The sequence below is a fragment of the Aulonocara sp. 'chitande type north' Nkhata Bay genome, linkage group LG6 (assembly GCF_057382095.1).
Source record: "Aulonocara sp. 'chitande type north' Nkhata Bay isolate Kocher_YH1m ecotype deep benthic linkage group LG6, A_spYH_male_GT1.1, whole genome shotgun sequence".
Taxonomy (NCBI): Eukaryota; Metazoa; Chordata; class Actinopteri; order Cichliformes; family Cichlidae; genus Aulonocara; species Aulonocara sp. 'chitande type north' Nkhata Bay.
The window spans coordinates 11,579,636-11,607,496 of record NC_141349.1 but is presented as its reverse complement, the minus strand read 5'-3'; the positions used below and the strand labels follow the sequence as shown (position 1 = coordinate 11,607,496).

At 41.3% G+C, this 27,861-nt stretch overlaps 1 protein-coding gene across 9 annotated transcripts; it reads right to left on the bottom strand.

Moving 5' to 3' along the window:
* Window positions 1–734: 734 nt before the first annotated feature.
* Window positions 735–26,764, bottom strand: tab1 (TGF-beta activated kinase 1/MAP3K7 binding protein 1). Of its 9 annotated transcripts, none has more exons than XM_086294922.1 (11): window positions 26,641–26,764; window positions 24,080–24,213; window positions 23,288–23,441; window positions 20,874–20,969; window positions 20,442–20,580; window positions 14,955–15,071; window positions 12,242–12,353; window positions 6,893–7,037; window positions 6,441–6,654; window positions 5,396–5,549; window positions 735–3,057 (listed from the first exon to the last, which is right to left on the bottom strand). In XM_086294922.1, the coding sequence occupies exons 1-11, from the start codon at window positions 26,671–26,673 to the stop codon at window positions 2,493–2,495; spliced, it is 1,863 nt and encodes a 620-aa protein (XP_086151048.1). In that variant the 5' UTR covers window positions 26,674–26,764; the 3' UTR covers window positions 735–2,492. The 9 variants fall into 9 exon arrangements, with proteins under 9 accessions (XP_086151048.1, XP_086151050.1, XP_086151051.1 ...); XM_086294924.1 differs by having other exon boundaries at window positions 735–2,718; XM_086294925.1 differs by having other exon boundaries at window positions 735–2,715.
* Window positions 26,765–27,861: the final 1,097 nt, after the last annotated feature.

Genomic DNA, 27,861 nt, shown 5'->3' with positions numbered 1-27,861 from the left:
ATTTTGTAAAACAGGAAATCAGAGGCACGCAGAGTTGCAGTCAGCCAAGTGTCTGTATTTCTTGAAATACAAAGCAGATGGAGAGAAAAAAAAGATTTCCAACAGTGTTGGATTAAGATGAACATTTTAATTTTAAACTTTCAGGTTTGCAAGCAACGTCTTATTGTTTAGTCTGACATCATGGCGACACGGGACAATAAAGCAAAGAGCAATGGCTCAGTTTGACTTTTATGGATGGCTCCATTTACTCCACTAATCTCACTAAGCTCTTCTTCTAGATCCTCCCCAGCCTTACCCATCACACCGCTGCACATCAGTGTTTACTTCAATGCACTGCGAGCACAGTGTGCTGCTTCTACAGTCACTATGCCCACCATCTATCAATGTCCCACGAAGCTGCTGGAGAGTCAGGGATCTTCCTGTTCCTTGTCATGTTGATGGAGCGGCCCACACTTCGTATCCGAGACTCAAAACTGTAATTATGGTCCAGCTTACCTATTTCTCATACGTAAAGCGTGTCTTAAAATACATCACCACTAAATGTGCTCATGGCTGATGCTAAAGAGCTTTGGTTGTTAGCAACAGTTGTCAGTAACTTACACATACAGGGGCCTCATTATCAGAAACTCGTGTATCCTGCATTTTAAAAATGTGCATATATACACACACAAACCCAAAAAGTTGGGATACTGTCTGTAATGTAAACAATAACAGAAAGCAATGTTTAGCAAATCTCATAAACCAGTATTTTTATTAACCACAGAACACAGAAAACAAATTAAATGTTTGAACTGAGGAAAAACAACCTTTTATATATATCTAAAAAAAACTCTATTAGCTTAGTTTAAATTGATTGCAGCAAAAAGGTTAAAAAGGTTGGGCAACAAACGTCAAAGTGAGAGTAAAAAGCTTGGAGGAATATTTTACAGCTAATTTGGTTATTTGCCAACAGGTCAGAAACACTGTTTGGTACAAAGAGTCTTAGAGAGGCAGAGGTTCACCTGCATTTGCATCATCTTGAGAAAAAGATTTCAGATGATCGTCAACCTGTGAGGATTTTTAGTATCTCATGATTTATAGTACATAATATCATCACAAGAATCAGAACACCTTGAGAAATCTCTGTGTGTAAGGGACAAGGCCAAAAACGATACCAGATGTCTGATGTTTGGGCCATCAGGCGGCACTGCATTAAAACTAGCACGAGCTGAGGTCAGATACAATATCTAGCTTGTTACCAGTGCTCAGTTCTAGAGCACCATATGGTCCCATCCAGACCCCCTTTTTCAGGGAAGGACTGTGTGGCTCAGAAAGACAATGCAAAACTGCAGCCATTGGAACGGTATGGCTTTGTAGTAGACGAGTTTGGGTGCTGACCTTTCATCAACAATCAAGTGGCACATGATCAAACAAAACAGAACAAAGCAGACCCGAGCTGGAATCCTCCATCAGACAAGAATGGGACAATATTCGTCTGCCAGAAGTCCAGCTGCTCTCCTCAGTTTTCCAAAATTTAGGGTCTGCTGTCAAAAGAACAGATGCTACACAGTGGTGAACATGGCCCTGCCATCAAATCCAAATTGAGCTAAGATTTTTTCTAAAATGGTAATTATCTTTTTTCAGTTGAAACAGTTGCTATTTTTTACTGTGTTCTATTGTGATAAAATATGGGTCTATGACATTTCCAAATTCATTCATCTTTATTTACATCTTACACAGCGTCACAACTTTAAGTACTCGTGGTAGATAAAAAAACATCATAGGTCCACTTTAAAGCAAGTTATTTATTACCAGCTTCAGTCCCAGCTGGTAGCTGGTTGTAATATCATAATGAAATCCCTAATAAGCCCTGCTGTACATGTTGTGTTTATATTCTAAACTGTCAATCCCTGAATAGACCTCTGAGCTGTGTAGAAATGACAACACAATGATGCAGTGTGACCGCTAGTTACATTACTTGCTGCCATAACAACCATATAAGCAGACCGTTGAGGTCTTTAACGAAGGTCAGGACGTCAAAGCAACGAATTATTGAAGAACTCTTTGGGAAAATGAAAGCTGATGGGAATTAATCTGGAGATATACTGTCATTACAACTTAAACAGTACTTTATAAAGCATTCATTTATTCAGTTTTAAGGCCTTACAGTATATAATAACTCACAGCTCCACAAGCTCCCCAGTCCATGAGATTCCCCTTTTGGTGCCTTTACATCTGAAAATAATTTTGTCAATCTGGATTACATGGATTCACTCACTCACCTTTGTCTTTTACAAATGACCAAACATCAATTTGGAGTGAAGTGACAATGTTTTCCCAGCATTTCATTGTCTTCAACTTCTGTTGAGAAGTTCATCCCCATGCACCTTTAGGTCACTTATATGTAGTAACATTACATTAACAGCATATTATAAGACGTCCCATCACGTCCCTAAATCTTTGTCCCTTTAAAAAAATCCATGTGTCAGCTTTGCTGGGAACTCCAGTGGGTCTCACTGCGGTCCCAGGCCTCCTTGCATGCTCTGGCCATCGCCATGGTCGCTCCCCCACAGTCGGTAAAACTGACTGAAGTCCACGTAGGGTGGGACCCTGCCCGTCTCGTCAGGCTGCGCCGCTTGACTCCCTCTCTGGCGGAACAGGCTTCCATCTCCTGAGCTGGAGCTGGAGCTCTGCGTCTGGGTGTTGGTGGACTGCAGAGTGGCTGTGGGGCTCTGACTGCTGGGGAGCGTGGAGGAGCAGAAGGAGGAGGAGAAAGGTGGGTGGTTGGAGAGGATGAGGGAAGAGGAAGACACAGGTATGAGGGTTGGAATAGAGGAGGAAGAGGATGAGAAGCACCAAGAGGAGGGGAAGAGGTCCATGTCACGAGTGGAGAGACAAAGGAGAGAGGTGGATGAAGGGAGAGGCCGAGCAGGACGAGGCATGGTGGAAAGAGAAAGGAGGGAGGTGGAGGAGGGGAGGGGGGGAAGGGGCGAGAGGGGAAAAAGAGGGGAAAGAGGGAGTTCAATTATGGGCTGTAGGATGTTGACGGAAGCTTGGCTGGTAGTGGGGTGAAACGTGCTGCAGGAGCGGAAAACGGAGAGGCAAGGACACAGTGAAGGGCACAGGATGGATATTGGCAAGTTGGGAACCAAGAGGAAGAGAAATATGGCTGTGAGTCAGACGGCGAGTGACAGACGGGAGCAGAGTGGAAATCATAGAGGAAGAAGAGCTGAAGAAACAATCTTGGAGGACGACGATGCAAAGGGAAGAATCAAAACGTGCACTTGTATCAATCAAAGCAGCGGGAACGTTTAGGAAATGCACTCGCACACAGAGAGCTCTTCATGCTCGCTCACTTTATAAAGCAGGCGGTTTTGAGCAAGTAGTCTGACAAGGCAAGTGCACACTTCAGGTATGCTAGGAGAGGCTGTCAATCATCCGTGCATTCCAGTAAGCACATATATAATTAACAAAGCACAATTACCACCTATGCACACAGCAAAAGAGTTTTACATGAGGAGAAAAAATAGCCTCTGTGGCTCAACAAGAACGTTTTAGGGCAGAGTGCAGCTCTAAGTCATAAACGTCAATAACATGTATTACCACTGTAAATCAGTTATAAATGGCTGTTGTTTCTGACACTATATGTTGACCTTGACTATAAATATGTCATAATGAGTGTGCCGATGATGGATGACGGGATCCGAGAAGGTGCTAAGAAATGATGGAACTGAAGCATCAAGTTTGGTAGAGGAAACAAGATCTAGTGCACTGACATCCTGATCCAAGTAAATATGTGTAAGCACATCTAAATATGCAACTTTAAAAAAAGAAAGAAAAAGATTTGGACAAAAATTGGAAAATAATTGCAGTTAAAATTAAAGGCATCAAACTCTGCTCTTCTAGAGTGATGTTTCCACCCCAAGTGTTTTGGTTCTAACTAGGTTTTTAAAAATAAGTCAGCCACCAAAAGAAGCTGAGCAAATCCTTTAAATTTACAACCTGACAAAGGCCGCGGTCAGACCAAAGTTATTGGAGTTAACTAAAACTAAACTACAAAATAAAACTACATGTCGGGAAAAACATTTTAGTTCACTAACATTTACACACACACACACACACACATATATGTGTGTGTGTGTGTGTGTGTAAATGTTAGTGAACTAAAATGTTTTTCCCGACATGTAGTTTTATTTTGTAGTTTAGTTATATATATATATATATATATATATATATATATATATATTTTTTTTTTTTTTGCCTAATTAGAATAAAAAAGCGCTATATAAAAGTTGTAAAAACTACATTAAATTATCAAACTCCCTCAGGAAAACAACTGAAACTGAAAGAAAACCAAAAACAGCAAAAAGTCCAAACAAAATAAATCTAATTTGAAATTACAGAACTATAATTCTTATTCAGACTGTTCAGCACGCTGTTGCATGTGCAGCACATGTACTAACGCATGAGTCCCAAAAAGAAGAAGGAAACTGCTTCATCATGCTACGTTACAGTGAGGTGCAGGTACAGGTTACAGGTATTTTGTTGGCTGATCAAGTCCACATAGACTGCTCTGGAACATAAATATAAGCATTATTATAAATTCTGTCTGTCAGTATTCCCAAATTGGTATGCAGTTCCAGCTGTTCCACCTGACATGATCCAGATCTATATTCCTATAGTCTGTACCCGTATTCAGTCTCTCAGCAGTGCAACCCCTCTGCGCTGGTGCAACACAACTCTTTTCCGTCTGCATCTCATTCATCTCTGCTGCACAGCTTGTGCGGGACTGCTTGTCCCCGTCAGCCAGCAGTGGCAGCAGGACTGAGGACATTTAAGCAGCTTTTGTTCTACAACACTCAATTTCTTGGAAAAAGTATTAACAGGCACCTGCATTATCTCTATCTCTACACTGACATTTAAAAATAAAGAAAAGCAAAACAAAAGAAACAAGCTGTGGAATGAGGAAGTGGAGTTTTAAAATACATTTTATCTGCACGTGTTATCTTCTGAGTTTCAAGTGAAATTAATCATGGCGTGCCATCCCAACAGCAACAGCAGAGCGAAAGCCATGCTAACATATAAATAAGCATAGCAGTGCAGGAACACAAGGGTGTGTGAAAATAAGACCTAAAGACTCAAAATAAGTATAGCATGTGAGGGAGGACTTTCTGCTTATTTAAAAGACAGCAAAAATAAACCTAACAGCAGGGAGTGAAGAGTGAAAGCAGAACAAAGCTCGCACAGAGGATCTGCCCCACAGCAGTGCAAACAAGGGAGTTAAAATTGAGCTTATGAAACAAAAACAGGGCAGAGGTGCGTCAAAGTGAAAAAGAGGCTAATTCAAAGTATGCCCAGCAGGGGAGAAGGAGTGAGGACCCAGAGCAGGCAGGGACTCAAGACAATGCAGGCTTACCCAGGTGTCGGGGTGCCTTCCTCCAGGGTGGAGGCCGTGTTGGTTCCATTGGTCAGGGTGCTTTGTGAGGGCATGACCAGCGAGAGGGTGACACTGGTTTTACTGGTGCTCTGGCTGTTTGAGTAGGGCACAGACACGGGACAGATACGGCCGCCTGAAAGATGAAGTAGAAGAAAGCTGAGTCATGTATATTTGTGAGCCGCCAACTAATTTCAACAAGGACTTTAGAAAAGCAAAGGTCCTGGCTCTGGGAGTAAACCCGATATTCTTCTCAAAAGCCTGATTGTTTAGGCTCTATTTGATATTCTTTTTAACAGCTCGACTCAAGGATCAGATGTTATTTTCTGATTATTTTCCAGGAAACCGGTCTGAGTTTAAACTGGGTATCTAATAACTGTGATCCGATGCTTTGGGATCACACTGATACACTGCTCCCTCTTCTGATACAAATGCCAATGCACAATCGTCAAATATAAAAATTTTATCTGATCTTCGGTTAAAATTTTTATTTAACATTCAATGAACCTCGTAAGGACAAGAACAAGATGTCCGGCATCAACCTTGCACGGCGGCTGAAACCAGATCCTACCAAAGAACGCCTGCAGAAGCACAGGAAGGACAAGCCAAGTGCACAAACACAAACAAGGACCCTAGATAGTCTTGCTTCAAAGAGACTGGCCTGGGGCATGAGCCACTTCATGCCACCTCATGATGTTGCTTTTCAAACACATGAGGGTAAAGTAAACAGAAGTTAATATGTTTATAGCAACAAAGACAGACACCTGCACAGGAAAGCGGCAGACAACCAGGGAAGTAAACCGGAGATATTCCTTGTATGGGGAATCATGCAAAATCCTTCGCCTGACACTTGTGCCTGAGGTCAGGAGCCTTTTTTTAACGGTACAGTATGAATAATGCATTCTAATGTGACTAACTCGCTAAAGTTTTAAATGAGGTAACTGTGTTGGTGTAGCTACAGCAGAAGGCCGCTTCTTAGACGTGCTTTCCTTGAGATATGAATCAATGCCTAAATGCCAGATCCTACCCTGCGTGGGCGTGAGCGCTGCATCAGCCAGTGGGTAGTTGAGCGTGCGGATGAGCAGGGTCATGTCTTCGTGTCGAGAGCAGTAAGTCGCCCTCTGACGGCCGGACACGAACACATCGTGGTGAAGCCGCTTGACCCGATCAACCACAGACTGAGCCACCGCCTCCAGACTGGTCTGCTGGGCTAGCTCTGCTGCTACCATGGCAACAATTTCCTACAATAGACAGCGGGGTCAGAGAAAGAAAAGGTTAATGTAAGAGTGGAAGAAGTAAGGAAAGGATTAGACCTAAGGACAGAAAAAGGAGCCTAGGAGAATAAAGGAAACAGAAATAGACTCAAACTAGGCAAGAAAACAAAACTCGAAAGAAAAAAATATTAGTGAAAGTAAGGAAGAAGAGGAAGGAATGAGGATAAATGAGGTGAAAGTAGCTTATCAGAATGAATCTGCTAACCTGATTAGCCTGTTCGGGACCATGGGCGGACTCGAGGGCATTTATCAGTCCCTCTGACATCAGCAACAAGAAGCCTGTGACGCCTTCCAAAGACTGGCCGCCGTGAATCTCTGGCTCCGCAACAACTGGCTTTGACTTGGCTGCGCTGTCGTAGGAGACGGACAGCACTTAAATTAATATTAGACACATAAAAGGAAAGACGGTACGGGTCAAGTCTGCAAGATATGCTGGGGGAAGGCGACAGAGGGAGAACCCAGGATGAAAAGCAGACATAAGAGCCCCTGACCTCCATATAATAAACTAATCTTATAGATCCAAAGAAGCGCTTACATTGTTCACATCACATTTCCTGCACTCCCTTTGATGCTACAAAGGAGGAAATTCTATACAGACTCTATTATGTGTTTTATTGAGGATCATAATTGGAATGACTCAAGGGTTTTTTTTTTTTTTATTCAGTTGGCCTCGACAACAATAGGAAGAGAGAGGTGTGAGATAGAAGAGAGCACGGGGCCCCCGGATAACAGAATTTCATACAATACAATACAGTTTTATTTATATAGCACATTTAAAACCTGAAGGCACACCAAAGGGCTTCACAGTAATATGGAAAATCAACATAAGTCAATAACAGGGTACAAATCGGGCACTAGCACAGACAGGATAGAGGCACTAACAGACCAGAAGAGTTAGATAAATACAAAATCCACTAAGAAGACAAAAACAGCAGTAAAATTAATAATAAGATAATAAATTTAATAACATTTAATAAAAAATGTAAACAATTTAAAAGTTTAAAGTTTAAAAGATTTAAAAGGGTATTAACTGGTCCTGAAAGCCAAGTCAAATAGATATGCTTTCAATCTTGATTTAAAGGATTGGATTGAGTCCAAGGCTCGAATAGAAGCAGGGAGGCTATTCCAAAGGTTGGGTGCAGCTGAAGCAAAGGCACGATCGCCTCTGGTCTTCAGTCTAAACTTGGGTTGGGCCAGGAGTAATTGACCTGATGATCTTAATGGCCGACAAGGAGTGTACAGATTGAGGAGGTCAGTGAGGTAGCTGGGCGCAATGTTATTCAGGATTTTAAAAGTGAGTAGCAAGATTTTAAACTCAATGCGATATTTGATTGGTAACCAGTGTAGATCAACAAGAGCCGGAGTAATAGGGTCAAATTTTCTAGCTCCAGTAAGAAGGCGAGCCGCAGCATTCTGAACGAGTTGCAGCCTTCGAAGAGAGAAGGCTTGGAGACCACAGTAGAGAGAATTACAATAATCTAACCTGGAGGTCACAAAAGCGTGGATACGTTTTTCCAGGTCCCTGTGTGGTATATAATGCTTAGCTTTAGAGATGTGGCGCAGTTGGAAAAAAACAAAACAAAAAACAGATTTAACTACAGATGATACTTGCTTATCGAGCTTAAAGGAGCTATCCAAATAGACACCCAGGTTACGTATAGAATCAGAGAGAGAGTTAGCTAAGGGCCCCAGCAGGGCAACAAGCTGGTCTCGAGGAATATGGCTGTCGAACACCATAACTTCAGTTTTTTTTCTCATTTAAAATGAGAGAATTATCTGACAGCCAATCTTTAACCTCTCTCAGTCAATCGTACAGGGAGTTCAGTGATGCTGACAAATCATCAGTCAGTTGACAATAGATTTGAATGTCATCAGCGTAAAAGTGATAAGAAATATTATATTTTTCCAAATATGAAGCCCAAGGGTAGCATATACAAAGAGAATAATAAAGGGCCCAATACAGACCCCTGGGGCACACCACAGCAGAGAGGGGCAACAGAGGAAGAGTATCCTCCCATCACAACAGAGAAGGATCTATCTGTGAGGTAAGAGTTAAACCAGTTAAGGGCAGAACCCTTGATGCCTACAACATGCTCTCCTCAAGAGAATATTATGATCAACCATGTCAAAGGCTGAAGACAGATCCAATAAAACTAAAACGGCAGGGCGACCAGAGTCAGCAAATACAAGAAGATCATGATAGACTCTTAGCAGGGCCGTTTCAGTGCTATGGTGTGGCTTAAAGCCAGACTGTATTTGTCAGTAATATTATTTGCAACTAAGTAAGCCTGCATTTGGAGAAAGACGGCTTTCTCTAGAACTTTTGATAAAAACGGAAGTTTCGAGATGTGTAAGGTTAAAAGAGTCAATTAGGGCAAGGAAATCGTTGGCTAGGGGGTCATCAGCACAGCAAATATGTATGTTAAAATCGCCAGTAATAAGAGCTTAGTCATAACTCAATAAAAATGAACCTAAGAAGTCAGCAAAATCACAAATAAAAGACCTATTATATTTAGGTGGTCGATAAATCGCAGCACATAGAATCGTTGGGGGTCCAGCAAGCTCCAATAGTTGAACCTCAAAACTAGAATAAGTAGGAGAGGGCAGTTGCCGAACTTTAAGTCCATCCATTCGCTTCCGCTTATCCTTTTCAGGATCGCGGGGGGCGCTGGAGCCTATCCCAGCTGTCATAGGGCGAGAGGCAGGGTACACCCTGGACAGGTCGCCAGTCTGTCGCAGGGCCGAACTTTAAGTTTGTTTTTAAAAACAGAGGCCACGCCTCCACCTCTTCCCGAGGGTCTCGGTGAACTGAAGGTAAGGAAGCGGCTGATCTGATAATAGTTATACAGAAGTACCACCGTGCAGTTATATGCCTCCACCAGCTGGTGAAGCTGCGCTTTACATCTACAATCTCACGAGATTTATTCAGTGTAGTCCACCTCCAAACCACAGGTCACAGGATAGAGGATGTAGTCTGCCTGAGATAAATGTGATTTCTCACAGAAAATTATCAAACTAAAATGAAATGGTGTGTTGGTCCTACGCAGAGCCTGCACACAGCTTTCTGACCATCTCAGTATCTGAGCTGAGTTCTGGACACAGACGAAGCCTCTGTTTGTGAAGCAGTGCTGACACAGAGCGCCTGACAGGTGTTTTTTGTAGGGGTGAATAAAGCTATTAAAATATCTCTGGTGTTTCAGTTCTCAAGCTGGTGGACGTGTAATGAATATTGACTGTCTGCCTTGAAAGGTGAAGCAACAGCTCTAAGTTGTCAAGTTTGCAAAAATAAGGTGATCTAAAGCATAATGATCACTGCTGTACATAACAGGAAACTGACACCATGTGAGATGTCAACAAGGGACTCAAGAAAAAACAAAAACAAAACAAAACAAACAAACGTAGATACCAGACCCTTCATTAGTTACACCTTGCTACTACTGAGCTGGAACTCCCTTTTTTCCTTCAGAAGCGCCTTAATTCTTCATGGTTGTAAACATTCCTCACAGGTTTTGCAGCGCGTCCTTGATGTAAATCCCTCATTTAAACATCCCAAAGATGCTATTCAGCATTGAGATCCGGAGGCCGTGGAGGCCATTCGAGTACAGGACACTTATCTTTGAGGTAAAGAAACCAGTTTAAGATGATCTGAGCTTTGTGACAATGACTGTGGCTTTTAAACAATCCTCCACTGGTAGAGAGGAGGTAGAGAGGAGGACTGTTACAGGATGGATCCATGCTTTAATGTATACCAAACTTTGACCCTACATCTGAATGTCACAGCAGAAATCGAGGCATACTTTTCTTCCAGTCCTTTGTTGTGCATTTTTGTTGAGTCTGTGTGAATTGTAGCCTCTTTCTGTTCACAGATGAGAGGAGTGTTTAGCCTAACTCTGCTATAACAATTGAGCCTTTCAGTTAGCTCGAAGCAGACTGGTCCTTCTTCTCTGACCTCTGCATCAACAAATCATTTTCACTGTCACTCACTGCACATCTTCTGGTTTTCAGACCATTCTCTGTAAACCCTACAGATGGCCATGTGGGGAAAATCCCAGTAGATCAACAGTTTCTGAAATAGTCAGACCAACAACCAAATCACATTCAAAGTCACTTAAATCACTTTTCTTCCCCATTCTGATGATCTGTTTGGACTTCAGCAGGTAGACTTGACCATGTCTACATGCATAAACACATCAAGTTGATTGGCTCATTAGAGATTTGCATTAACGAGCAGATGAACAGATGTAACTAATGAAGTGGCCATTGAGTGCAAATTCCCATTTTAAAAAAATATCAAAAGAACCACCAATAAACAGCTCTAAAATCAGGATGCCACACACACACACACACACACACACACACACACACACACACACACACACACACACGCACACGCACACACACACCTCAGCTCAGAGGTTTCAAGACGGGCACCCAAGATCAGCCTCACTGCTTCACTATTATACCACTGGAAATATGTCCTTAAATATGTCCAAAAGTGGATTTTTGGAGGTCATGCTGACCTCGGTCTTTTACCGGAAAACTGTGAATCCAAGCTGACGCTTATGACACATTTAATGAAATTCCCTCCAGGCGTTCTTCAGCTATTGTGTGCACAAAAACTGGGCGGATGTTGTGGCTTTGATCTTTTAAACACTAAAATCTAAATCAGTTAATCATGAGTCACAGTGAATGGATGTAGCAAAATTAACAGGAACTTCCACAGTCAGACAGACGGAGCCGTTGCTATCACGGCACACAAAGAAGGTACGATACATTAAAAAGTTCCAGTATCTGGCCGACTTCCTTTTGAAGCACAAAGTCTTTTTTTTTTCACTGCCGGAGGGGTTTGAGGAGATCGATACTACTGTCCTGCTGCACAAATTCAAACTATATCCAAAAGCTAAGCTTAACACAAAGGCTGGCAGCAGTAGGAAATGACTCGCACATTTCTTGAAAGCTTGAATGCTAAAACCTCTAAACGTTTGAATTTGTATAGTGTTGCCCCTTTTTCACATGCAACATAGAACAGGAAATGGTTCATTAGTCACTGAATAATCTCATGTAGGCACAATCGAACAAAACACAGACTTTGGAAACGACAGCAAGCAGGTTAAAATAGACGCACCATGCTTAGTACTGTCTCTCAGTGACCTCATGCAGAGCCAAGAGTTGAAAAACTGGTGAAAACGGAGCATCTAGAGCAGTCTGAGGGATTTTTTTTATACACTTTGCTCAGGACTGCAGTGCCAGCTGAAAAGGTTAGAACTGGTCACATGGTGACAGGTCAAACTTCACAGTTTTTGTTGATTGTGTACCACGTCTTATCTTGTGATACTGGATATTTCTTCTAATCTTTCATCATAACCTCAAAACACAGGAACACAAGCTAAGCAGATGAAGAATGAGAATGGAGGAAGACAAAGAGAAGAAAACAAGTGACACAGATAGTTGAATATTTCTAGACAGCCTGGTGTTTTAGTGTATCCTTTTCAAGTTTTTGCATTTGACAAATTGAAAGAAAGAAAACGCATATTTTGTGTTTTTTCGGCTTCACCTGAGCACGTCAATCTCGTTGTAGTTAAATTTGACTCGGTAGTCTCCAAGCCTTCTGCTGCTGCTCTGTCCCGCTATCTGGCCCGCTTGTCTTATCCGAGCTGAATCCAGTCCTGCAGGAGATGAGGGAAAACGGACACATGGACGGTGAATGCTTATAGGAGATGATTTTAAGAGAGAGGAAAATTTAGCAGAAGAGGTGAAGGGGAGGATGGAGCAAAAGCACACAACCGATAAGCAGAAGCAGAGGTGGGGACGGGAAGGGAGAGGGGTGCATCTGTGTGTTTGAGCCTGGATGAAAATGCGAGGGGTGAGAGGTCACCTTGGTCTGGGTAAATGGAACGACTGTCATTTTTTCCAATCATTAAGAGAAGGACCTGAACAATGGAATAATAATGTGAATCCCAGCAAGAGACAAGAGAACAAAGCAAGGCAGAGAGCTCGGTCTCCTCTAATGGTGTGCTGTGAAACGGCGAAAACACCCCCACACACAACAAAAACACACAAAAATGCGTCCGTTTCCCCATTTCATCCATTACAGGCCAGGCTGCACCTACTGCTCTATTGGCAAAGCTAATTACGATGTATGCATTTTCTGTTATATACACAACCCTCATTACTGGACCATTAGCCTGCTCTGTCCACCACGGATGAGCAACTGTGTGCTTTCTCTAATGGCTGTGTCTGTGCTGAGCGTTATATCAAGCACAACATGCAGGGAATGTAAGACGAGGTGTGTCTGACACTGTCAATCCAAAACCCTCCAATAGTAATGTGCCAAAAATCTATTTCTGTCCATCAGTCAGAACCAAGAAGAGTTAAAAAGAAATGTCAAGATTCCCTGACTGTATCTGAAAAGTACTTAAACTCTGAGTGATAAGTTCATCGTTTATACACCCACACCGAGCAGCTTTATTTCCCCCCATCTAATAAACACCAGTAAACTGAGAGCTATAGTTTTCATGAGAACAGCTAGAGATGCTCATCTCTCTTTTCCTATTGGCTACTGCTGTGCATTTTTCTTCTCACTTGCGAGCCCCAGGTCGCTTGCGGGCTCTTCAGGATGCTGCTGCTACATTGCTAACTTGGTCTTACAGATGGTCTCATTACTTGCGTCCCTTCACTGGCTCCCAGTTGTATTCAGGGTCCAGTTTAAAGCTCTCAACCTCACATACTGAGCATCAGCATTTCACTCTTTTTATTTATTGTGTAGCTTCTTTTTTTAAATTCTAGTGTTTGTTTTATGGAAAATTTCTTGTTTTGCTGTTATTTCCAGTTTAGTTTTAGGGATATCCAAGTATGTATACCGTGAGGAATGAGTTGTTATTTGTAGTTTGCTCACTCACAAAGAAATGAACAGTCTCTCATTTTTATGGTAGTGTCATAATGGAGAGACAGAATATCAATCAAAAATCTAGAAAAACACATATCACATAAAAGTTATAACACGGATGATGAGTATAACAATGCAGTCAGGTTTCTGGCTCCCACAGCCTGGCTGTGTGCCACTATTACTATCAGTCACTTACAAATACTCCTGGTCTCAACTTGTGTGTGTGTGTAAAGCACATCTGTCCACAGATGCAGCTTCTTCCCACCTCATCACCAACATGTGCAAGACCCAAGAGCTGTCAAAGGACATCAGGGACCAAACTGTAAACCAGCACCAGGCTGGAATGGACAACAAGACCATCAGCAAGAAGCTTAGTGAGAAGCTTCAAACTGCTGGTGTGATTATCTGAAAATAGAAATATTTTCAACATCAAGCACACTCTGTCTGAGCTTATGCAAGATCTTGCCCGAAGATGGAGGATAATCACGTGAAAGGTAGTTGATTAGCTCAAAACTACACATGAGGAGCTTTTTAATGGTCTGATGGCAGCTGGGACAACAGTCACCAAGAACAAATTCAGTAACACACCGGTTACAAGTTTTAGACACCTAATGGACTCAAAAGGCTTGGGTGCAGGGAAGGTTCTGGGGTCAGATGAAACCAAAATAATGCTATTTGGCATAAACTCAAAGTGCTGTGTTTAGAGGAAGACCCAAAGAACATCCATACAGTCAAGCACAGAGGTGGGAACAATAATGTATGAGGTACAGGAAGACTTCAGTGCACTGAGGGGTCAAACAAAGAAAAATCTTGATGAGAACCTCCTTCTCTTAACCAGAACAAAAGTGAAGATGTGTCTTCCAGCATGACAATGACCCAGAGGGTAGATAAGGAGTAGATCAAGAAAACATTAAGGTTATGTAGTGGTTAGCCAGTCTCCTCAGTCCTATAATAAATCTGTGGAGGGAGATGAAGCTTCCAGTTGTGAAGCAGCAGCCAAGAAACCTAAACGATTTAGAGATTCTCTGTAAAGACGAGTGGTTCAAAATCCCTCCTAAGATGTGTGAAAACCTGGTGACCAACTACAATTTTTTTTTTATTGCTGTGGTTAGCAACACGGTTTTTTCCATCAAGCACTAAGTCATGCATTGCTTGGAAATCAAATACCTGTTTCACTTTAATGAGATGTGCTTTATAACTTTAATGTAATGATTAATTTTCTGGATCTTTGGCTGATAATCTGTCTCTCTAAATAAAACTCAAATTAAAAAAATAAATAGACTGTTTATTTCTTTGTAAGTGAGTAAACGTACATGTTCAGCAGCAAATTCGGGATCAAATAATGATTTTTCTCCACTATGCCACATATAATGTGTCTCACCCAGTGCAGCCAGTCTCTGCAGCTCATCCTCGTTGTCGGTACTGTGCGGTCGGCCGATCTGAAGCACCTGGTTCTGGCCGTCACTGCTGGACTTGCACAGCAGGACTCGGTTCGTCCCTGAAACCAAAGGAAAACATGCTTGAAGGTAACTTGAAATCAGCAAGAGGTAAAACTGTTAGTTGAGTCGGTTGAAGTAGATACACTAAACTGTATAAATGATCTGCTTTCCCAAGAAGAAGAAGACACATTTTCTGAGGTCTTTCAATCACAGGTGCAGTTAGTAATACAAGTGACTGTATTTCCCTCTGATGTGTCGAGGTATAAAGTATGTTTGATCAGTGGATCAGCTAACAGTGAACTGGAACACAGCAAACATTAACAGTATTAGTTGCTCCTATGTTGTTGTTTTTGCTTAAAGACATTTAAATGTTATGCAAATATTAAGGCTCTACTGGATCATGAAACTGAAAGCAGCCATTATTGTTATACTTTACCCTGTGTTCAACAAGTCTAAATATCTGCTATTAACAAGGCCCCATTGTGCCTCCGATGTTTTCACTGAAGCTCTCAGCTAAGAGCTGATTCACCTCCAGGCCTTTTTCGACTTTAGTTGTTGTGGTTACTGGGGTGAATCATACTGAAAACTAATTTCAGTGTTTCTTGTCAAACCAAACTTTGAATGGTTGTATGTGTTACTTTTACAAGGAGAACAGCACCACACACACGATCAATACTTTATTATTTTTTTACTATCTGTAAAAAGCACTTATGTGTTTTCATTACTCACCAAAGCTAATGCTGACTTAATTCCTGTTAAATTTTAATTAATTTTACTCAGCGTTGGCTAATGAACATCTGGTCGACAAACTGGTTTTTTTTTAAAGGTTGTAGAGGTAAGTCATCAAATGGTAAAATAAGCTGTAATGACCAAAAGCATCTTTGTAAGCATATTGAGGCAAAATTGGGCCTTTTAGCATACTGTTTTTTCTGCACTATAAGGCGCACTTAAAGTCCTTTAATTTTCCCAAAAAACGACAGTGTGCCTTATGTATGAATTCTGGTTGTGCTTACTGACCTCAAACCGATTTTATGTGATACACGGCGCTCAAACATCTGTCAAAAAATGTTTTAGTACGACTTTGGTAAGCAAGAAGCAGCACCGCTCGATGGATTGTCGGAGCGTTACGGCTACTGTAGTCAGGAGCCTTGTGGAGTAATCTGCGTCCAAAACTCCGTCTGCTTCAGGTCCCAAAGTCAAACGAACACTGCGGCACACTGTGAGTTAAAAACTGTCTAAATTCTTTCATCTTTAATAAAATGATCAGCGCTGCTGCTTTACCAGGTGTAAAAATTAAGTTTAACATCCATGAAAACAGAATTTATTAAATTTAACAGAGTTAGACGTTAGAAGGAAGTTAGCTCGCTAGTTTCCACCTAAACATATAGCATGTTCTGACAGAGATTTCTGAAAAAATTTAAATGTACAGCTCTGTCATCACTTCCAACATAAATGAAGACGGAAAACTAAACAGCAGTGATGTTTGTAGGATTACTGACTGCTTAATGTGATTTATAATCCGGTGCGTCTTACGGTCCAAAAATACGGTACAAGTCAAAGGAGCTGCACAGTTTTTGGCACATCTGGATTTTCTTTATTCTTCAGCCCTGCTGGTTGCTCTTTGGTGTAGCCTTTTTTTTTTAAAAAAGACCACAGAGCTAACATGTCTCTTTTAGCATCAAAAACAAAGGATTGCTTTTAAAATATTATATACATGTCAATAAACAGGTGCCATAAGGTGCACCTTCCATATAAAAGTTTATATAAAAAAGTTTTATGAAATAAAAACAAGACAAAAAATGTTAATTACAAAAAAAAAAATACTGTCTCATCTTTCTCAGCCCCTATCCATATTCATGAGACATTTGGACTTCTAATTTTTGCACGCATTAATCATGCAGAGGCTTTGATGTTGCTCTGAGGTTACTCACAGGTCCGACTCTCCACCAATTAACGAGCTAAGACACTGTGGTACTTTTAAAAAGCTAAATATTAATTATTTGCCTCTGCAACCACACAAAAGCTGAGCAGGGAGAGATCAATGATTAATTCACTTTTATATTAATAGTTTGGGGCCGCTGAGCCGAAGCACGGTGCAGTTCCACGCTGCCCCCGCCTCCGGCCAAATCTTATGTTCGGCTGTGTGTGTGTGTGTGTATGTGTGCATTATTCATATAATCCGCACATAAGGGCATCCGGATCAGCCCCAATACACAGGGAGGGGTCCGTGTCACCTTCTGTGTTAATCAGGTAGTGTTGGGTTTAAATCTGATGTGATAGCCAGGAAAACGCACGTCTGTTAATCTGTAAAGAGCAGCCAACCATTTCTGATATTGAGCGTTTACATATCGGCGCCCTTCCCCCTTTCTCCAAACACTCCAACTTGCAGCTCAAACTGTGACTCACATGACCTTAACTGTCAAACTGCGTTTCACATCAACACACAGCTGGGAGTGATTTTCAAGCACACTTACTCCTATGTTTAAACATCCCTGGGCCTCATGTTCTGTCAACTTTGAACTCTTGACCTCCCCCCCCCCTCCCCCCTCACTCACACAAAGCACCAGAGGGGACAACAGTCCCTCCTTTCTACCATCTACTAATTACTACCCACCTCCCCATATTGTGCCCTGTTCCACGTCCTCAAGGACAAAAGAAAAATCCAACTGAGAGGGAGGGGCTCTTTTCCTGTGTGTGCCCCAGCATCAAATCAGGAAGCTAAAAGAAAGAAACGTGAAGCAGTGCTTTTAAAGGGTTTTGCAAAACTGAGGTATTTCCAATAGGTAAGATTCATCCCCTGGATTAGTGAATAAATCCACCAAAAATAGGAATATCCAGTGTTCACATTTATCTGAAACAAAGCTCAATATGCAGCAGCCTTTGGCAGCAGCTTTGATGATTATTAGACTGAAATCCTTCTGGGGGAAAATCGCTGTCGCTCTTCAAAGTTGGTGCGTCTGTGTGGGAAGAACTGCGCCCTGCTGCCTTGTTTGAACTTTCTTACAGTTAAGGATCTAAAATGGCCTGCGGGTTTGTGTATTCAGATATTAACAGTAGATGCTCGTTTTCCACTCTGAAGCTTAAAGAACACATAAACACACACAATAAATCATGCAGGCAGAACTAGCTGTTATGATGCTAGTACTGCAGCTGTTGTCCGCGGGAGCCGAGTCGGCAAGCTGGGATTTAAAAATATTGATGGACACTGTTGGTATGGTTTGAATGAAAAGAGTCAATATCATTCTATAACTCCATCTGTCTGTGGGCTGCTGGAAACACAGCATGTGGAAATGCTGTGATGGCATTTGGTTATATACTAACCAAATCACCATCTCTGACGAGGCTTCAGCATTGACATATAGCATATATTACATTGCCAAAACTATGTTTGACTGCTTTTACATGCATCTAACTCGAGTAACATCCCATTCCCGTTTAACGTGATGTTGACCCCTTTGCAACTATATCAGCTTCAACTCTTCTGCAAAGGCTTTCCTCAAGGTTTCGGAGTGATTATGGGAATTTTTGACCATTCTTCAGATGCAAATTTGTGAGGTCAGACACTGATGTTGGACGAGCAGTCCCAGCTCACAGTCTAAGCTCTAATTCATCCCAAAGGTGTTCTGTTGGGTTGATGTCAGGAAACTGTAGAAGCCAGTCAAGTTCTCCCACTAAAATTCGCTTATTCATAGACCTTGCTTTGTGCACTTATTTGCAGTCATATTAGAACAGGAAGGGGCCATCTCCAAACTGTTCCCATGAAGTTGGGAACATGAAATTGTCCAAAATGTCCTGGTACGCTGAAGCATTAAGAGTTCCTTTTACAGGAACTAAGCCCAACTCCTGATCAATAACCCCACACCATAATCCTGCCTCCACTAAACTTTACACTTGACACAAAGCAGTCAGACAAGTAACGTTCTCCCGACAACCACCAAACCCATGCTTGTCCATCAGAACTGCTAGACGGAGAGGTGTGATTCGTTACTCCAGAGAACACATCTGCACTGCAGAACATTTCAGCTGGACTACTCCTAGTACCTACAGCTGATGCTGAGCATTCAGCATCAGCTCACATAGTTGGTTAAAAACAAGAAAACCCCAAATACCCTCTTTGAAGAGATGGAGGTTTCATGGCTTTAAAAGAGAGTCTGGCAGCACTCTTTAGAAAGAGAAGTCACATAGGAGTCTGCAGAATCTGCCACACAAGTTTAAATCTACTATTTATGAGTGTTACGATTTTTTCTCAGTGCTGTCAGGTAGCTATCAAGTTCCATGGCAGCTGGCATAGATTTATATGTATGTTTTGTCTTCACTAAACCTTTCTGCGTGTGGATTAACAACTCATTTTCCCCCTCCTTTACCTAGTTGATAGGCAATGAAATGACACAAAAATGTTCCCTGCTTGTGTTCGTTTGCTTTGTTTAAATAAGAATACTTTAAAAGTGGGACTATTATACTCTTTCTTAGTGCCACCCTTTCAGACAGCTTTCTTCTCATCAGCTTCACTCGAAAAAAAAGTCTGAACAACAGGTGGGAAAGGCCTCTGTGATCAGTTTTCCAAACGTCAGATCTAGCAGATCCCCAACACCACTGGCTGATTTGAAGTGTCACATTATAACAGAGCCGGCACCTTATTTTATAGATGGCTGCAGACACTCACTGTTGTACCTCTCCCCTGACCTTCTCTGTACATACTGATGATGACTTGAACCAAAGATATTACATTTCAAATGGATTAATCACTGCATATTTTGTGTTGCCACGGTTTGTTATTGTGTAATTTGGCATGCCTCAGCCTTTTCTTCCTGTTTCCCTTCCTCAAAAATGCCTTCTTGACAGCCAGCCTTCCACTGAGACCATCTCTGATGAGGCTTCACCATTTCTTTGGAAGTTCAGTTTAGGAAATGGGAACAAATTCTGTGTTTTAGTGCCAAGCTTCTAGTAACAAAGTGCCTAAAGATACAATTTAAAATGAGTTCTTTATCAAGTTGTTATGTGTAGACACTGCACTGCTTCATCCTTTGACACAAACTATTATTCCCTAATGTAACACTATATTGGCTCTCAACTGCATCAGGATGCAATACAGCCATTTCTCCAACCTTTAATAAGGAAGGCATTATTCTCCGTCAGTGAACAAGTGCATTCCATAAGTATATATAGAGACTGTGACACTGTGGAGCTAACATGGATTTTCATGCTGAAAGCGGCCTCGGTCATTTCCACAGAGTGGCCAGTAACCAAACACAAATCTGTGTGAAGCCTGACATCTGCTGGTGCAAAGCAGACTGTGTCATGGCTGTCTGTTACTGGCTGGCCTTTTGGTGGTTTTGCTGCCAACTGTTTCTGTTGCAAATGATCGAGTGCGATCACACATTAAACAGGAAATCAAAGCGTCATCGCTGACATAACCAGAATCAACTTACCAACGTTTGCAATGTAGAGCTTGTTATTGAGAATGAGCGCCACCGCAACCGTGGCGCCTCCTGACACCTCCTGCTCTAGCTCCTTCAGCCGCTCCATCACCTTTTGACTCTGAGGAGAAAGCTGGTGGAACGGAACATTCTGGTTGGCCGAGAGGTGAAGGCACAGAGTAAAAGATGGAAAGGAAGAGGAAAATGAAGCAAGTAGGAGCAGGACAGATGATAGGAAATGAAGGGAAAAAAGAGAGAATTAGACAAATGATAAAAAAGCAAGAAAAGAATAAGAGCTGAGTATCTTATCTGACGAAAGAGAGTGATGAGCCCAAATAAAAGAATAACAAGCTCATTCTCCCGTGGCTAAATACTTGCTCACATCAAAGCCTAAATCTGTGGTTGTTATGGAAACCAAAAGAGAAAAGAAAAAAGTGTTCCTACCTCATTGTGCGGTAGGAGGTAGTTGCTCAGGTTAGCCTTCTCAGCCAGAGCATCATCTATGGTTTCAAAGTAGCTCTTCTCCACCACATCAAAGGCCTGCAGTGCAGCAACAACAGCGTGTATAATGTCAAGTGTCAACACACGTGAGAGCGAGCGTCACTACTGAACACTTAATGCTACTGAAATGTCAACTCAGGCTTAATGGGCCTGGACCGCAGCTGGCAGTGATGGTCCTTGTTTTGCTCGTGACCAGAGCAGAACAAGGACCATCACTGCCAGCTGCAGGCCAAGAAGCTACAGTTGGAGATTCAATGAATGAAAACAAGGACCACGAGATCAGCAGGTAGAGGAAGTAGAGAGTGAACTTGAGTGAACTTTCAGAACAGCAACGAGGGGATTGTCTGCTACTGAATGAATTGCAGATGGCACTGAAGACATGACAAACATAAGATAAGAACACACATGCAGCCCGCGTTCACACAAAAAAATACTTATTACATATGTGCACAGAAAATCTATAATCTATGAACTACAACAGAGAATTTTTACTGACTGAGTAGTGAAAAGTGAAAAACACCTGGGAGACCTGCTATGTGAGGGAAGCACAGTGTATGAATACGGTTCATTTATGCCACAGTAGTGCATAATGACCCACACAGAGCATCTTTCTATAATCTGACTAGCCCTTAAATGCACTGCACGGTTATGTTTCGTTTTTTGTTTAACGCAAAAAGCTTTAAGTCGCATTAAACGATCGTTAAAAAGTGAAACAGGCATTTCACATTAATATGATTTAAATAATATCCATAAATGTTTTTGTAATGTGGGGGAAAATAAAACCGCTGGCTTAAGTATTAAATCAAAATATGTAGCGGCAGCAAACGCAAGCAATGTCTTTGAGGCAAGAATGAGATTTTACACTTTTATTCATTTATTAAAATAATCAGCGCAGTTTCTGCCTCAAGGAACTGCGCTGATTATTTTAATAAATGATAAGGCTGGCGTTTCTCCAGATTAGCTTATTAATGACATGTTTCCGAAAAGTTTTATACAGCATGTCTGAGTATATATTTTTTTCCATATGAAAATAAAGCCTTGTTTATAATGTATTAGTATTATTTATATACTAAAAGGTAATAACTTCAATGTAGCTTTATTTTAAACATATCTGAGGGTAGTTTAAACATTTAACCCTCACATAGCGACCACGGTGGGCCAGTGCGTTTCTATGATTTTGTATAAAACACCCTGTATTTTAACATTTTTGAATAATATCAACACTTAGCAAAGGACCAGGACTAAAAATAAAAACGTGAAGATGAAATATTTTGTGATCTTTCACAGTTTTACCCCTGAGGCACCTCAAACACTGCGGTCAGTGTTTCTCTCAGATCACCGGTTACCTCGTAATACCAGGTGTGGAGCATCCACAACTATTTACTATGGAGGAGGCTGCTTGTGAAAGGAAAGCGATACAAGTCGCTGAGTCAGTGAACCTCACTTCTTCCTAAACACAGCAATACTGAACTGAGTTGTTGAGGATTTCCAGAACCTTTCCGTAAGTGTGTGCTGCTGTTTTTGGCACTGTTAGCTGCTGTTAGCCTGTGTTACTGAAACCTCCTTCACAGTGGAAGTACAAGGCTGGACTTGGACTTTTAGTGAATAAACTCCCATACAACCTGAGAATGTAATCAAACTGTTTAGCAGAGGGAAAGCGTGCTTTTTTAGGACACTCTAGCCTGTTTTCTGGCATAACGTTAGCTTATAATTAGCAACTGCCGTCACAGCTGGCTCTTGTCTGCTGTCGGGAGACATGAGGGGTCACATGTCTGATCTGCTGAAAATCAGCAACTACAACAATACTAGGAATAAATAAGAACGTTCATAAACATTTTGCGTGTAAGATCCCTGTATTCAGTTCAGGACATGGGGCTTCAGGTGAGCATGGAGCTGGAGGAGGCAGATGAAGAAGAGGAGGATGACAAAGAGATGATGAAATGTACAAAAATAAAAATAAAAATGACCCAATTTCTGTCATCGTCAATAAAATGATCAGTGTGGCTGCTCTACCAGGAGCTCTACCAGCTCTACTTTGATCCACCTGCCACCAACACAAGGTTAGTCATTGTGCACGGTTTTGACGACTCGCTGTGAAAAAATTCCTGATCTTAAGCTACATGTTCCAACTGAAAGCCTCAGAATGATTCTTTCATGGATCGCTCATATATTTGGTTATTAAACGCAGTAAGAGCTTGGGACCAGAAGCAGGGCTGACACAGACTGGGCTAAAGAGGCTTAAAGATTCATTTTGTGTGTGCAGTGTTTTGTCACAGGCTCTGCCTTAACAGACTGCAAAAGCAAGAAAATGTTTCTAGTTTCTTTCCTCAACAGTTACAGCAGTTAACTTAACAGACCTGTGTGAGGATCCTGCGGACGTCGTTGTCTGTGTGACCGGAGTTTAGCTGCCCCAGGAGCAGTTCCGCTGTCAGACACTGGGAAGCAAAGTTGGCCACTCTGCTGCCATCGTAACCATTAAAAACCCCGTACAGGAAACAGCCATCGTCACCTCTGTGGGAAAAAAAAAAGAAAAGCTCAACAAACATGGCACCTATGTTTGAAAAAACTATGGATTACTCTCAGAGCCGTGCTATCTTTTCACGTTTTCGCTGTGTTTGTTGCAGTAACAAATGTAAGAACATTTGTATAAAAATGATTCATTTACAAATAATTAGACGAGCAAAGTCACAACGATGAAACACATTTCTCTGGCAGAGCCTGAGCCTCTATAAAAAGGGACATATACCAACTACCTATTTCTTTACCGCTTCAGTGACTCAGACATTACCAGTGCACATTTAAAGCTACATGTTTATGTGCTCTGCCCAGGCATTGCTGTGTTTTCCTGCTAAGTCCAAGATCTTTGTTTTTCTGTGAGATTAAATAAGAAACTATTCAGGATTTTACTGGTAAGAAACACTGCTACCGATAAGTTTGATCATAAATCTCAGTACAGTTTTAAGTCAGCAAGTTTCCTTACAACATTAGCAAGGACTGGCCCAAGTAAACAGACAAACTCAAAGTGGATGCATTATGCATGTTCCCTGCGCAGTATTAGTTTAATTCTTGCACTTTCTAAAGCAGCTCTGAACAAGTTCACAGTTCAAAACGATGACCCTTATTTGTCTCACACTGGACGAATCGTGTACCTGAACCTGAGGTGTCCATCCTCATTGGGGTGGCTCTGAGTTCCTTTGCCATCAGGGCCGTACACACAGTTGGGTGCTGTTCCGACCCCACACATCTGACACAGAGGTAGGTCATCTGTCCAGCTTTGATGCTGCTAATAAAAAAAAAAGAAAGAAATCAAAAAAGAAAAATCAAACAAATACTTGGCCTACGTGCTAAACTCAAGTTTGAAAGCAGTATTTGTTTAAAATAAAAGATTTAAACCGACACAGAAATGAATTAAACTGTCATCACAGATATTTTCCCTACACCTTTATCCTATAAAGTTGCCATAATGAAGACAACCAGCTTTGATATGATGAGGTTTCATTGACATTTGAATTTATTAAATGGTCCAACAGGAAATTACAAACACTTCTGTCAGATGCAGCAACACACTCAGCACCGATGGTGCTTTTGTTTGTACTGCAGCCTCCCTGAGCCAGAAAAATAGGTCATTCATCATTAGGTGCTCCTATTATACTATACTATACGATTTATTTTGCATTACTCTTAAGCATATTTCACTGTTAACATTGTAGATGACGTTCCTGGTGTCAGTCACTATAAACACATTCAGTATACTTGTAATGGAAAGTGTCGCACACAGTCGTGGTGAAAACAAAGCACATCCTCTTTCAATTCTAAAGTTTTATTATTATAAAGTTAAGTTTTTATTATTTACACAAATTAAGCCAAAATGGAGAAACTGTGTGTGAATAAACTAAGCACACCGTTACTTACACTGCTTCCAAGTGAACACCTCTATAACATCAGACATTTTGGCTGTTGAGATGTGTGTCACAAGCATAAGGAAAGACGCTAGCGATGATCTTAGAGAAGTAAGTGCTGTCTCAATCAGTCTGGGGATGGTTGGAAAGGTTAGAAGTTCTTTTCTAAACAATTTGAAACTGGGTACAACTTTAGGACTGAAAGAGGGTGTGTTTACTTTTCACTGTGACTGTGAACGACACTTTCTATTACAGATAAGCCAATGTCTTTATAGTGATATTGATACAGCAGATTATAATCTACATGGGCAGGTTAATACTCTGAGGTTTTGCCACAGTGCACAGTGACATGTTTGGACAAAACCAAACACACCACATCAGCACAAATGCAACTCAAGAGGACAATGATCCAAGTAACAAGTCTACAGGAAAATGGTGGAAAAGGTGTGGGGGCTGTGGCTCAGTTGGTTTAGTGCAGGGGTGGGCAACTCCAGGCATCAAGGCCGGTGTCTTGCAGGTTTTAGATATCACCCTGGGTCAACACACCTGAATCAAATGACCAGTTCACCAGGCCTGTGGAGAACTTCAAGACATGCTGAGGACATAATTTAGCCATTTAAATCAGCTGTGTTGGATCAAGGACACATCTAAAACCTGCAACACACCGGCCCTTGAGGCCTGGAGTTGCCCACCCCTGCTTTAGTGGGCTGCCTGCCAATAGGAAAGTTGGTGGATCAATTCTCGACTTTGATGAGTGTGTGTTAACACTTAGGTGTAGACAAAAGAACTTTATAAATGTGTGTGTGTGAGAGAAAGAGAGATGGAGTGGCTATCACTTATAACAGAAGCACTTTCAGTGCTCAAATACAGCAGAAATGCGCTAAGAGCCAGTCCATTTATTTGTTGCAATAGTCCAGTCTTCAACCTGACTGAAATGCTGTGGTGGGGGATGTGCATAAAGAGATACTAATAAACCGAACAATGAAGTCAAACAGAGAAAAGTCAGCCAAAGTTCATCACAATGATGTGAGGTAGTGATAAAGTCGTACACAAAACTTCAACAACTACTGCTTAAGGTGGTTCAACAAGCTACTGAATCGTGGTCGCTTTCAGATTGCTTCTACATTTGAACTTATTTAACAAGAACTAATAACAGTGTGTCTGTCATGTGTTGTTGTTCATCTGAGGTTGTATTTACCTGCTCAGAAGGATAAACTGTGTACTTCCGTTTTACCACACCTGTATCTGCCTTACCTTGCCTAAAGTTTTAATGTGAATCATTGACGCCCAGGAGAGACCGATAGCATCTCCGCGTAGGGCAAATGGGAAGCAGTCTATGTAAAATTAAAAGTGTCATAAGATATCTACATAATCACAAAACGACTGAGAAAAGTTAGTCGCTCGGAAAAAGTCGTTTGTGTTGTTCACAATATGGCTAATTACCAGTTTGTGACTCTCAAGTTTAGCTAATTCACACAGGTTATATGGACGATATCCCAGGCACTGCAACTGCAACAACAGCATCGGTCGTGTTATTGTCTCCTCCTGCTTCAAGTGATAGCGTTTCTCGGTGCTGAATACAGACGCTAATAAATCGTATTAGTCCAATTTTTTTTTTCAATTAAGGTGCCTAGCTAACTGTTAGCCAAACACTCCATGAGCTCAACTAAATTAGCTACACAGGAAGCATTGGACCAAACAACCAGCGATGAACACCGAGAAAAAGACTGTAAGACGCCAGTCTTCAAAAGCAGAGGAACTTTGCACATATTGAGTTACTGAGAGTAACAAACGGCAGGCTTTTCACTTACGCTCTGCATCAAATTCCTACGCTGGGCCGCCATGTTGAACGGAACTCGTTACGTTCACGATTCAGCACAGAGGTAGAAAATCTTAGCTTCAAAGTCTGAAGTTGGAAGGCAAGCTATGCGAGAGTAAAATTGAACTAAAAATATATATCTAAACCGACAGCTAAATTCACCATTACCAGGTAGTATACGGATATAAAACGTATTCACATATTAAAATTATTGTTATCGCGTTTTAACAACAGGAACTGCATACACGTCTTGCTTTCTTATACCCGTCTTTCCTAATTCTTCCACATGCAAGTCTGTGAGCCATGATCCAAATTCAGGGGCTGCGTCCCTTGAAGGATATCGGAGACGGTAAGATTTACACTCGTCTGCTAAATTGCTACAGCAATTCTGATGGTATTTGAAGGCAGCATATAACGTCAAGCTCGTTTGTTTGTTTGGGCTTTTTTAAAATCTCTTTCTAAGCGTGCTTTGTATTTCCATAATACATTTTTGATTTGCCTCATTTATAAAGTGGAAAAGATAAGTAAATAATAATAAACTGAAAAAAACTGTTTAAATAAATAATAAAACGACAAAAAGAAAGGAAGAAAAACTCCCGACTTCTGCTTTTTTGCTGAAACGGATTTCTTTGACAATACCGCCACCATGTGTTTACCATAAACTACCTCTACCTACCACTTTTTGCTTTACACTTTTTATGTTTATTGTGATTGTAATTTCTTAAACTACCATACTAAACTTCTATATATTCAATCGCCCTTCCAAAAAAGTAGCACACATTCTTAATTTAGTATTTTGTGCTTAGACTATCTATTTTTCCATATTATAAAATTAGCCACACATGTGCTTAGCAGCTTTACTCTTCTCGAATTAACTATTTTAAAAGTACGTTAACTGTGTGAACTAAAACAAAAGAAAGAGCAAGTTTTTAAAAAAAAAGCTGAATAACTGCATTAAATTAAAAGCTGTCTTGCAGTTGAACTCGCGGGTAAAACTCCTGCCAGCAGGGGGAGCTGTGTCTTATAAATAGTGGACTAACCAGCCTGCTTGTGACCATTTACAGCTTTGAAAAATAAACGGATAAACGTTTCCTGCATAAGTAAGCTCACCCCAGGTGAAAAGTTGATATTTTTCAAGAGAGATACAACATTTAGAACTTAAATCTTGAGCCACCCCCACATCAAGTGGTCTTCAGCAATAGTTCTCCATGCT